The sequence below is a fragment of the Heptranchias perlo genome, chromosome 8 (assembly GCF_035084215.1).
Source record: "Heptranchias perlo isolate sHepPer1 chromosome 8, sHepPer1.hap1, whole genome shotgun sequence".
NCBI classification, from domain to species: Eukaryota; Metazoa; Chordata; class Chondrichthyes; order Hexanchiformes; family Hexanchidae; genus Heptranchias; species Heptranchias perlo.
In genome coordinates this window covers 53509388-53521753 of record NC_090332.1, presented here as the reverse complement: position 1 = coordinate 53521753, position 12366 = coordinate 53509388, and the positions used below count along the sequence as shown (strand labels likewise).

Below are 12366 nucleotides of genomic sequence, written 5' to 3'. Positions count from 1 at the left end.
TGCTCTTTCCCCCTAGTCCTGCAAATTTTTCCTTTTCAAATATATATCCAATTCCCTTTTGAAAGTTACTATTGAATCTGCTTCGGCCACCTTTTCAAGCAATGCATTCCAAGTCATCATAACTCGCTCAGTAAAAAAAATTCTCCATCTCCCCCCTGGTTCTTTTGCCAATTACCTTAAATCTGTGTCCTCTGGTTGTGACCCTCCTGCCAGTGAAAACAATTTCTCCCTATCTACTCTATCAAAACATTTCCTAATTTTGAACAGCTCTTATTAAATCTCCATTTCACTTTCTCTGCTCGAAGGAGAACAATTCCAGCTTCTCTAGTCCCTCCACATAACTGAAGTCCCTCATTCCTGGTACCATTCTGGTAAATCTCCTCTGCACTGATTTTCAAAGAGCCAGCACGGGCACGATGAACTGAATGGCCTCCTTCTGTGGTTGTATGATTCTATGACTGTATGATTCTATGAATGAATTACAGCAATTTTGCAATGTATCACTTCTTTACCTTTTTAACTATTTCATAGAAGGGGCAAACATTAATATTCAACACTAGTGTGGGGGAGAAAAGTATACATACATCAGAAATAAAAAAGCAACAGGTGAAACAAATCGATCTGGGGATAAATGAGCTGCATTCCTGTTAAAGTTAAGTCATGGAAGCATTTCACGGAAATCCCGTGTCCCGGTATCATCGAACAGCCCTGCTCTACTTCCTCCTCAATTAAATGCAATCTTCCTCTTTTCCAAATGTAGTCATATGAAGAAATCCCAGGGTACTGTCCCTTTGAGTAATTTTCCTCCCTGTACTTGTGAAAACCATGTAATTTAGCCTTGTAGTTCTTAATCCTCAACAGTTTTTCTTATAGATGCAGCAAGCACAAGAGATTAAATCTATTTAAAACTAAACTCCAAGCCACTCCAGGAGTAAGGCAAGAGCTTTGCATACCGAGGATAAACTAAGTTTGAGGGACACGATAATAAAAGGTAGAGAATCTATCCTCACTATTTCTTCATGCACAACAGAACTTTACAAAGCCATTCACGAAATAAAATGGGTAATTCCATAGCTTAATGTTGATATACATACATATATGTCCTTCCTGCTACAGCCAAAATCTCTACCATTGGACACGCTTCAACTGTCCCAAGAAATGATTCCCCTGAACTGCAGGAAGTTTCCCCAAGTCTCCCTCATCCTGTCAGGATTCCATTCATCTACAAAGTGTAGTTTCCCATATAATATTTCCCAATACTGCCCCAGGACATTGCTGCGGGCGTTCCTCAGAGTAGCGTCCGAGGCCCAGTGATCTTCAGCTGCTTCATCAATGACCTTCCCTCCATAAGGTCGGAAGTGGGACTGATCGCTGATGATTGCAGTGTTCAGCTCCATTCGCAATTCCTCAGATAATGAAGCAATCCATACCTGCATGCAGCAAGACCTGAACTCCAAGCCACTCCAGGGGTAAGGAAAGAGCTTTGCATACTGAGGATAAACTAAGTTTGAGGGACACGATAATAAAAGGTAGAGAATCTAATATTGTCTTCCTCATTATTTCTTCATGCACAACATGCTTGGACTGATAAGTGGCAAGTAACATTAACACCACACAAGTGCTATGCAATGACTATCTCCAACAAGAGGGGTCGGTATTAGGATCACTGCTCTTTTTGATTATGGGTATATCATTGATATATATAAATGACCTGGACTTGGGTATAAATCATAGAATCATAGAAAGGTTACAGCACGCAAGGAGGCCATTCAGCCCATCGAGTCCACGCCGGCTTTATGCAAGAGCAATCCAGCTAGTTCCACCCCCTCACCCTATCCCCGCAAATTTTTTCCTTTCAAGTACTTATCCAGTTCCCTTTTGAAGGCCATGATTGAATCGACCTCCACCACCCCCTCGGGCAGTGCATTCCAGATCTTAACCACTCGCTGTGTAAAAAAGATTTTCCTCATGTCACCTTTGGTTCTTTTGCCAATTATGTTAAATCTATGCCCTTTGGTTCTTGACCCTTCCGGCAATGGGAACGGTTTCTCTCTATCTACTTTGTCAAGGATATGGTGCCAATTAAAACTGGGCAGAAAAATTAGCAAACAGGACAAGGGATCAGCAGAAGGAAATTTTAAAATACTAAATGAATATAGAGTATAAAATAGATATTTCAAATGAGTTAAGTGTTTTCTATGAGCTTTGAGAGTTTGCAAAATACAATGTTTGAAGTCTGTGCAAACACCAACTTGCTGATAAAGCTTGGTGAAAAATGATGCAACTTTTAAATTCAGTTACTGACACCAAATTGAAATGGTTAGTATTAATCTTCAAGTGGAGCAATAACGTTGATTTGATACATCTCAGGTGAAGAATTTAATGCACAAAAGTTTTTTTCTAAATGCTCCAAAGTTAAGAGTATCAACACCAAGAACTGTAAAAACAGCCATAAAACTACAAACCTTATAAAAACTTGTTTCAAAAGGAATGCAAAGCTATGTTAAATGACCATTCGACACAATTAGATAATTTGAAAAGAACTAAATAAATAGCGAGATGAATTTCCTCCCATGTGAAGCGTTTTATCTGCTGCTGACAACAGGAAAAAGAGAACTGCCATAGAAATCCAGACAAGGCAAGTACAGACTAGAGGAATTCATGTGACTCACATGAATATGAGAGGGAAAAAAATCTGAAGGAATGCTTTGCAATTTCCCCTATTCTCCCCCATTTGTGGAGCATGAACGAATGAGGAACAATGATGTATTCTGTCTACGGATCCCGTATAAAAATATAAAAACTGGAACAAATAACTGGGTTCAGAACTTCAGATGTAAAAGTAAGATCCAACACTTCCACCATGAGCTTTGTTATAAAGAGGAAACTACTCACCTCCACATAGTCTGTTGGAACAAGTCCAGTCACTCCCTGAGCATTTGTTGCTTCACACCATCCACCACCTACATCCTGAAAATATGAAACAAATGTTGCACTTAAGAATTCAGTGACAGAGTGTATTTTTTATTCTTGCCTTATGTGTCTAGATGCAAGGGTAGGAATTGAGGTTTAGTGTAAGAGAAATTTAAGCTTTTAGAAACCTTTGCAGCCAAGAGACAGGCCAATGACAAACTAATGCCATTTCCCTTCTTTTTAAAATTTCTAACAGTTCCAAAAACAAGACAAAGCATGGGAGAAAGGATCCAATTTACCGTTTCAATTTTATTCTCATTTTATCTATTGCTTGGCCTATGTAGGCCTAAAATTCAAACTGGTGGGACCATCCAGTCCACAGCAGTGATACATTTGCATAATTGGTCTCAAAGCTACCATTAGCCATTACTTAATAACACAGCATTCCCACCAAACTTTAAATTGTAAATGAGATCAATGGCTAAGAACATAACAGATAATTTGGGTACTGGTGTAAGCTCTCCAATGCCTCAGCTGGTTACAGCAGTGAGTAGCTGACATATACGGATCAGACCTGTAAAATCCCAGGATTGATCCTCAGTCTGTGCTGAACTGAAATAAGGGTACAACAATTGACCTCAGCACTCCTATACTACATTGAAATGAATGCTTAAAATAAACAAACATTCTGAATGTATGTACAAGGGATTTTCTCATACTTAACCACAATGCTGCTGGAAATGCACTTATGATGTTTCATTAGACCTGTAAAGTTCCCATTTCAACATTCTTAGTACAGTGTTTTGCAAGCCTAGGTAATGGTGATTTTGGTACACAATCATTTAAGCTACAGACAAGGCCACTGCCACAAATTTAAGGTTTCACAAATTACAATTGAATTGCTGAGTAATGCCAGTGCATGATTCACAGAGTGATGGAATACAGGTTCTGTCCACACTGCTGAGTTCCCAGTTTCAACAAAGTTACTGTGGGGAAGCACCAAGTGAAGCCAGGCAGTTCACCATAGGAAGTGAAAAAAAATCCTTACGGCAATCTTATTCATCTTCTGTCAAATAGCTTAGAGTGGCATTAACAGAGTCAAATTGCTTTACTGTCCTGATTTAACATGTGTGCCAAGGACATGAAGGAATAGAAAAAAAGGCAGAGGGAGTTAATCCTCAATTTTTTTTAAAATCCTAATTTTAAGGAAATTAAAATTAAATTAAACCCTACTGTCTGCTTGTTCAGACTGAACCAGACTGCAAAACTTTGGCTTCCTTGTTGACCCTTCAAGTCCCCTAATCCATCTATCACCAACAATGCTTATTTTCACCTTGACAACATTGTACACCTCTGTTCTTACGTCACAGTTGAAACACTTGTCCATGCTTTTGCCACCTCTGGATTCAATTTCTCTTACACCCTTCCCATCAGCCAACTGACCTCCACCTTCCATAAATTCCAACTTGTTCAAAACTACTCCATCTGCATTTTGTCCCACATTAAGTCCCTTCACTGCTGAACTCCCTGTTTTCCCAACAAATTGCAATTTAAAATTCTTATCCTCATCCACAAATCCTTCTGCAGTCTTATCTCACCATATTTCCCCTTCTGTCCCCTTCAGTTTCCTGACTCCACCCTCCTGTTCTCAAACATTGGTGGCAGAACCTTCAGCCTCTTAGTACTACTTTCTGAAATCCCCTTCTCAAACCTCTCCAACAGTTTGCTGCTTTCTTTCTGCCTTTAGAAGCCATTTTAAACCCCCCACTTCAGCCAAGCCTTTGGTCATCTTTCAACTTGGTATCCTTTTGGGGCACTTTTAATGTGCTATATAAATACAAATTGTTGTTAATTCGGAAATACCAATTACGTCACCTTTGAGACAGCAATACCGTAATGGCAAATCATAGTGTTATAAAACCCCTTGTACATACATTCAGAATGTTTATTTTAAGCATTCATTTCAAACTCCAATTGTCCCCTCCATGAGCCTTTTGTTGCTGCTATTTACTTCTTTAAAAACCAATTTTCTTCCGATTCAAATGCAAACATTATATTCACATGCAAAATAACAAACCTCATGGTAATAATAAATTACATAGAATTACATAGAAATTACAACACATAAGAACATAAGAACATAAGAAATTGGAGCAGGAGTAGGCCAATCGGCCCCTCGAGCCTGCTCCGCCATTCAATAAGATCATGGCTGATCTGATCCCAACCACAAATCTAAAGAACACAAGAAGTCAGAGCAGGACCCGGCCACATAGCCCCTGGGCCCTCTCCGCCACCCACAGGGCATTGACCGATCCGAACTCAGCTTCATGTCCAATTTCCTGCCCGCTCCCCATAACCCCTAATTCCCTTTACTTCTAGGAAACTGTCTATTTCTGTTTTAAATTTATCTAATGATGTAGCTTCCACAGCTTCCTGGGGCAGCAAATTCCACAGACCTACCACCCTCTGAGTGAAGAAGTTTCTCCTCATCTCAGTTTTGAAAGAGCAGCCCCTTATTCTAAGATTATGCCCCCTAGTTCTAGTTTCACCCATCTTTGGGAACATCCTTACTGCATCCACCCGATCAAGACCCTTCACAATCTTATATGTTTCAATAAGATCGCCTCTCATTCTTCTGAACTCCAATGAGTAGAGTCCCAATCTACTCAACCTCTCCTCATATGTCCGCCCCCTCATCCCCGGGATTAACCGAGTGAACCTTCTTTGTACTGCCTCGAGAGCAAGTATGTCTTTTCTTAAGTATGGAGACCAAAACTGTATGCAGTATTCCAGGTGCGGTCTCACCAATACCTTATATAACTGCAGCAATACCTCCTTGTTTTTATATTCTATCCCCCTAGCAATAAAAGCCAACATTCCGTTGGCTTTCTTGATCACCTGCTGCACCTGCATACCAACTTTTTGATTTTCTTGCACTAGGACCCCCAGATCCCTTTGTACTGCAGTACTTTCCAGTCTCTCGCCATTAAGAAAATAACTTGCTCTCTGATTTTTCCTGCCAAAGTGCATAACCTCACATTTTCCAATATTATATTGCATCTGCCAAATCTCCGCCCACTCACCCAGCCTGTCTATATCCCCTTGCAGGTTTTTTATGTCCTCCTCACTCTCTACTTTCCCTCCCATCTTTGTATCATCTGCAAATTTTGATATGTTGCACTCGGTCCCCAACAGACAATTCAGCCCAACTGGTATATGTCAGTTTTTACGCTCCACACGAGCCTCCTCCGACTCTGCTTCATCACACCCTATCAGCATAGCCTTCTATTTCTTTCTCCCTCATGTATTTATCTAGCTTCCCCTTAAATGTATCTATGATATTCAGCTAAACTACTCCATGTGGTAGCAAGTTCCACATTCTAACCACTCTCTGGGTAAAGAAATTTCTCCTGATTTATTAGTGACTATATTTATGATCCCTAGTTTTGGACTCTCCCACAAGTGGAAACATCTTCTCTACGTCTACCCTATCAAACCCCCTCATAATTTTAAAGTCCTTTATTAGTTCACCCCTCAGCCTTCTCTTTTCTAGCCTGTTCAGTCTCTCCTGATAGTGCTAATCTCTGAGTTCTGGTATCATCCTTGTAAATCTTCTCCAGTGCCTCTGTATCCTGTTTGTAATATGGAGACCAGAATCGTGCACAGTACTCTACGTGTGATCTAACCAAGGTTCTATGCAAGTTTAACATAACCAGGTTTTTTTCAATTCTGTTCCTCAATAAACATTCTAACTGCAGCCTAAATATAAAGATTTAGCATTACGTCTTTGCTGTTGTGTTCCATACTACTACTTATAAAACCCAGGGTTCCAATATGATCTTTATTAAAAACAACTTTATCACTTAGTCCTGCCACTTGTAGCGATTTCTGTATCGGAACCCCTAACTCTCCCTGCTCCTCTCTTTAAAGTTGCACCACTTAAATGTGAAACTGCATGTACAAGGATTTCCCCATTGGAAAAACTATTTTAGGACTTGGCTTGATGTCATTTCGAAACAATCCCCGGCATGGTAAAATACTGTATAATTCATTATAGCCTTTTTAACCATAACTAAATATAATAATAAAACACTGTACATCCTAAAGATTACTTAACTTTGGCCTGTTTTATTTATTTTTTTGTTCAGTGCTGGGACCACAGCTTTTCTTGATAATATATTAATGACTTGGACTTGGGTGTACAAGGCACTATTTCAAAATTTGCAGATCACACAAAACTTGGTAGGGTAGTAAACAGTGAGGAGGATAGTGATAGACTTCAAGAGGATACAGACAGGCCAGTGTATAGGACACGTGGCAGATGAAATTTAATGCACAAAATTTGAAGTGATACATTTCAGTAGGAAGAACGAGGAGAAGAACAATATAAACTAGAAGGAACAACTCTAAAAGGGGTACAGGAACAGAGAGATCTGGGGATATATGTGCACAAATCATTGAAGGAGGCAGGGCAGGTTGAGAAAGTGGTTAAAAAAGCATACGGGATCCTGGACTTTATAAATAGAGGCATAGAGTACAAAAGTATGGAAGTCATGATGAACCTTTATAAAACACTGGTTTGGCAACAACTGGAATATTGTGTCCAGTTCTGCGCACCACACATAAGGAAAGATGTGAAGGCCTTAGAAAGGGTGTAGAAGAAATTTACTAGAATGATTCCAGGGATGAGGGACTTCAATTACGTGGATAGGCTGGAGAAGCTGGGGTTGTTCTCCTTGGAACAGAGACGGTTGCGAGGAGATTTGATAGAGGTATTCAAAATCATGACGTGTCTAGACAGAGCAGATAGAGAGAAACTGTTCCCAGTGGCGGAAGGGTCAAGGACCAGAGGACATACATTTAAGATGAATGGCAAAAGAACCAAAGGCGACATGAGGAAAACCCTTTTTACACAACGAATGGTTAAGATCTGGAATGCACTGACAGAGGGGGTAGTGGAGGCTGATTCAATCATGGCCTTTAAAAGGGAACTGGATAGGTACTTGAAAGGAAAAAATTTGCAGGGCTACGGGGAAAGGGCGGGGGAGTGGGACTAGCTGGATTGCTCTTGCATACAGCCGGCGCGGACTCGATGGGCCGAATGGCCTCTTTCCATGCTGCAACCTTTCTATGATTCTATAATTCTATGATTCAATGACCGATGATTAAGGTTGTACCTTTTTCATGCATATCACAGATCCTGTGACCTAGGAACATAGGAACAGGAGTAGGCCATTCAGCCTCTCGAGCCTGCTCCGCCATTTGATAAGATCATGGCTGATCTGTGATCTAACTGCCTTTTGGCCCATATCCCCTAATACCTTTGGTTGCCAAAAAGCTATCTATCTCACTTTTAAATTTAGCAATTGAGCTAGCATCAATTGCAGTTTGCGGAAGAGAGTTCCAAACTTCTACCACCCTTTGTGTGTAGAAATGTTTTCTAATCTCACTCCTGAAAAGGTCTGGCTCTAATTTTTAGACTGTGCCCCCTACTCCTAGAATCCTCAACCAGCGGAAATAGTTTCTCTCTATCCACCCTATCTGTTCCCCTTAATATCTTATAAACTTCGATCAGATCACCCCTTAACTTCTAAACTCTACAGAATACAATCCCAATTTGTGTAATCTCTCCTTGTAACTTAACCCTTGAAGTCCGGGTATCATTCTAATAAACCTACGCTGCACTCCCTCCAAGGCCAATATGTCCTTCCGAAGGTGCAGTGCCCAGAACTGCCCACAGTACTCCAGGTGCGGTCTAACCAGGGTTTTGTACAGTTGCAGCATAACTTCTGCCCCCTTGTACTCCAGTCCTCTAGATATAAAGGCCAGCATTCCATTAGCCTTATTGATTGTTTTCTGCACATGTTCATGACACTTCAATGATCTATGTACCTGAACCCCTAAGTCCCTTTGGACATCCACTCTTTTTAACTTTTTACCATTTCGAAAGTACCCTGTTCTATCCTTTTTTGATCCAAAGTGGATGACCTCACATTTGCCAACATTGAATTCCATTTGCCACAGTTTTGCCCACTCAATATCGCTTTGTAATTTTATGTTTTCATCTACACTGCTTACAATGCCACCAATCTTTGTGTCATCAGCAAACTTAGATATGAGACTTTCTATGCCTTCATCTAAGTCGTTAATAAATATTGTGAATAATTGAGGCCCCAAGACAGATCCCTGCGGGACTCCACTAGTCACATCCTGCCAATGTGAGTACCTTCCCATTATCCCTACTCTCTGTCGCCTTTCGCTCAGCCAACTTCCTAACCAAGTCCGTACTTTTCCCTCGATTCCATGGCCTTCTATCTTAGCGAACAGTCTCTTATGTGGGACCTTATCAAATGCCTTCTGGAAGTCCATATAAATAACATCCATTGACATTCCCCTGACCACTACTTTAGTCACCTCTTCAAAAAATTCAATCAGGTTTGTCAGGCACGACCTACCTTTCACAAATCCATGCTGGCTCTCTCTGATTAATTGAAAATTCTCGAGGTGTTCACTCACCCTATCCTTAATTATAGACTCCAGCATTTTCCTCACAACAGATGTTAGGCTAACTGGTCTATAATTCCCTGGTTTCCCTCTCTCTCCTTTCTTAAAAAGCAGAGTGACATGTGCAATTTTCCAATCCAGAGGGACAGTTCCTGAATCTAGAGAACTTTGAAAGATTATAGTTAGGGCATCTGCAATGTGCTCACCTACTTCCTTTAAAACCCTGGGATAGAAACCATCTGGTCCTGGGGATTTGTCACTCTTTAGTGCTATTATTTTCTTCATTACTGTTGTTTTACTTAATTTTATCGAGTCCCTGTCCCCGATTTAATATTAGTTTTCTTGGGATGCTATCCTCTTTTTCGACTGTAAATACTGACGCAAAGTAATTATTCAACAGTCCACCATTTCCCCACTGTCAATGACAGTATCCCCACTTTCAGTTTTTAAGGGGCCAACACTGCTCCTGACCACCCTCTTTTTCCTAATATAACTATAAAAGTTCTTCGTATTGGTTTTGATATCCCTTGCAAGTTTCTTTTCATACTCTCTTTTTGTAGCCCTTACTATCTGTTTTGTGACCCTTTGTTGATCTTTGTAGCTTTCCCATTTGCCAGGATCTGTGCCATTTTTTGCCTTTTTGTATGCCCTTTCCTTATATCTTATACTGTCCCTTACCTCTTTAGTTGTCCATGGCTGTTTTTTTTGGCAAGCAGAGTTCTTGCCCCTCAGGGGTATAAACTGATTCTGTATCACGTTAAATGTTTCTTGAAACATTTCCCACTGATCATCAGTCGTTTTACCCATTAACAGATTTGCCCAATTTACTGTGAACAGTCTCTGTCTCATCCCATTGAAGTCGGCCTTATCTAAGTCTAGAATCTTAGCAGCTGACTCACTTTATTCCCTTTCAAACACTACAATGAACACTACTATGATCGCTATTGGATAGATGTTCATGCACAGTTAAGCTGTTAACTAAATTTGGTTCATTACTCATTACTAAATCTAGTATGGCTTGCCCCTTTGTTGCCTCTAGGACATACTGCTGTAGAAAACTATCCCAAACACACTCAAGAAATTCACTACCTTTCTGACGGTTGCTAGTCTGCTTTTCCCAATCTATGTGACGGTTAAAGTCCCCCATTAAGACCACTATGCTTGTCTAATCTCTGCATTTATACAATCTAGCACTTCAGAGCTGCTGCCAGGGGTCCTACACACAATTCCCACTATAGTCTTAGATCCTTTCCTATTTCTCAATTCAACCCATAAGGTCTCTGTTGGCTGCTTACCCCTGGTTATATCCTTCTTTATTATTGAAGTGATTTCATCTCTAATCACTAAGGCTACTCCTACCCCTCTTCCATTTTCCCCATCTCTCCTATAGACCTTATAACCTGGTATATTTAGTTCTCAATCCTGACCGTCCTGCAGCCATGTCTCAGTAATAGCTATCATGTCACACCCTTCAATTTGAATTTGAACCTGTAGTTCATTTTATTTATTCCTTATACTCTGTGCATTTGTATATAGAACTCTTAGTTGGGCCACACACCCTAGCCTGACCTTTAGGTTTGATGCTGGGTTAATCGCTTTACACCTTCTAGTTTTCACTTTATCTGTAGTGCCTAAAGTACACTTTCTTTCTGCTACTCTACGCTTTAGATACCTCTAGGTTCATTCCAGGAGCAGGAGCAGCTTTTCTTTAAGTGCCATGTAATACACAATTAGAGCTCATTTTCAAAAAGTGGATTAATTTCATAGGTTTTCCAACTGGGGTGTCCCAGTTGAGAGGTCTGAATTTTTTGTCTGAATAGCATAGTATTTCAAAGAAAAAGGGCAAGAAAGCGGCTGGGGGGCTGGGGTCAGTGGCGGAGAGCGGCTGGGGGGGGTGCGGGGAGAGAGAAAGAGAGCGGCGGGGGGGGGGGGGGGGGGGGGAAGATAGAGCGGCTGGGGGGGGTGGGTGGAGAAAGAGAGCGGTTGTGGAGGGGGGGGGGAGGAGAAAGAGAGCGGCTGTGGAGGTTGGGGGGGGTGGGGAGGGAAAGAGAGCGCCTGGGGGAGGTGGGGGGTGGGGAGGAGAAAGAGAGCGCCTGGGGGAGGGTGGGAGGAGAAAAAGAGAGCGACTGTGGGGGGGGTGGGGGAGGAGAAAGAGAGCAGCTGTGGAGGTGGGGGGGGGGGGGGGAGGGAAAGAGAGCGCCTGGGGGAGGTGGGGGAGGAGAAAGAGAGAGCGACTGTGGGGGGGGGGGGAGGGGGGGAGAAAGAGAGCGGCTGTGGGGGCGGAGAAAGAGAGCAGCTGTGGGGGGGAGGGGGAGGAGAAAGAGAGCGGCTGGGGGGGGGGGGGGGGGAGGGGCGGGGGGAGAAAGTAAGAGAATCCCTCTGAAGACCACAATCCTTCCAAAATCCGTAACTGCACCTCTATTAACTCTCTGCCAAGTCCCTGCCACAGCATTCAGTGCAATAAACTTAGAAGGTATTGGCGGTTTCAGCAGGCCTAAAAATGGATAAATCCCCAGGCCCGGACGAAATGTATCCCAGGCTACTGTGTGAGGCAAAGGAGGAGATTGCGGGGGCTCTAACACACATATTCAGAACCTCTCTGGCCACAGGGGATGTGCCAGAGGACTGGAGAACTGCTAATGTAGTACCATTATTCAAGAAGGGGAGTAGGGAAAAACCGGGGAACTACAGGCCAGTGAGCCTAACATCAGTGGTAGGAAAATTATTGGAAAAAATTCTGAAGGACAAAATTAGTCTCCACTTGGAGAAGCAAGGATTAATCAGGGATAGTCAACATGGCTTTGTCAAGGGAAGATCATGTCTGACTAATTTGATTGAATTTTTTGAGGGGGTGACTAGGCGTGTGGATGAGGGTAACGCAGTGGATGTGGTATACATGGATTTCAGTAAGGCCTTCGATAAAGTCCCCCACAGGAGACTGGTCAAGAA

General features: G+C 41.9%; 1 protein-coding gene across 10 annotated transcripts in view; it reads right to left on the bottom strand.

The window, feature by feature from the left end:
* The window catches only part of zdhhc14 (zinc finger DHHC-type palmitoyltransferase 14), a 632056-nt gene that overhangs the window by 132132 nt on the left and 487558 nt on the right, over positions 1-12366 (bottom strand). For all 10 annotated transcript variants that reach the window (XR_010963685.1, XM_067989121.1, XM_067989120.1 and 7 more), the window contains one exon: positions 2896-2970. Coding sequence is in view for 9 of the 10 variants with exons in the window: in XM_067989121.1 (XP_067845222.1) it covers positions 2896-2970 (75 nt within the window). In the remaining variant the exon portion in view is untranslated. The remainder of the gene's footprint in view (positions 1-2895; positions 2971-12366) is intronic.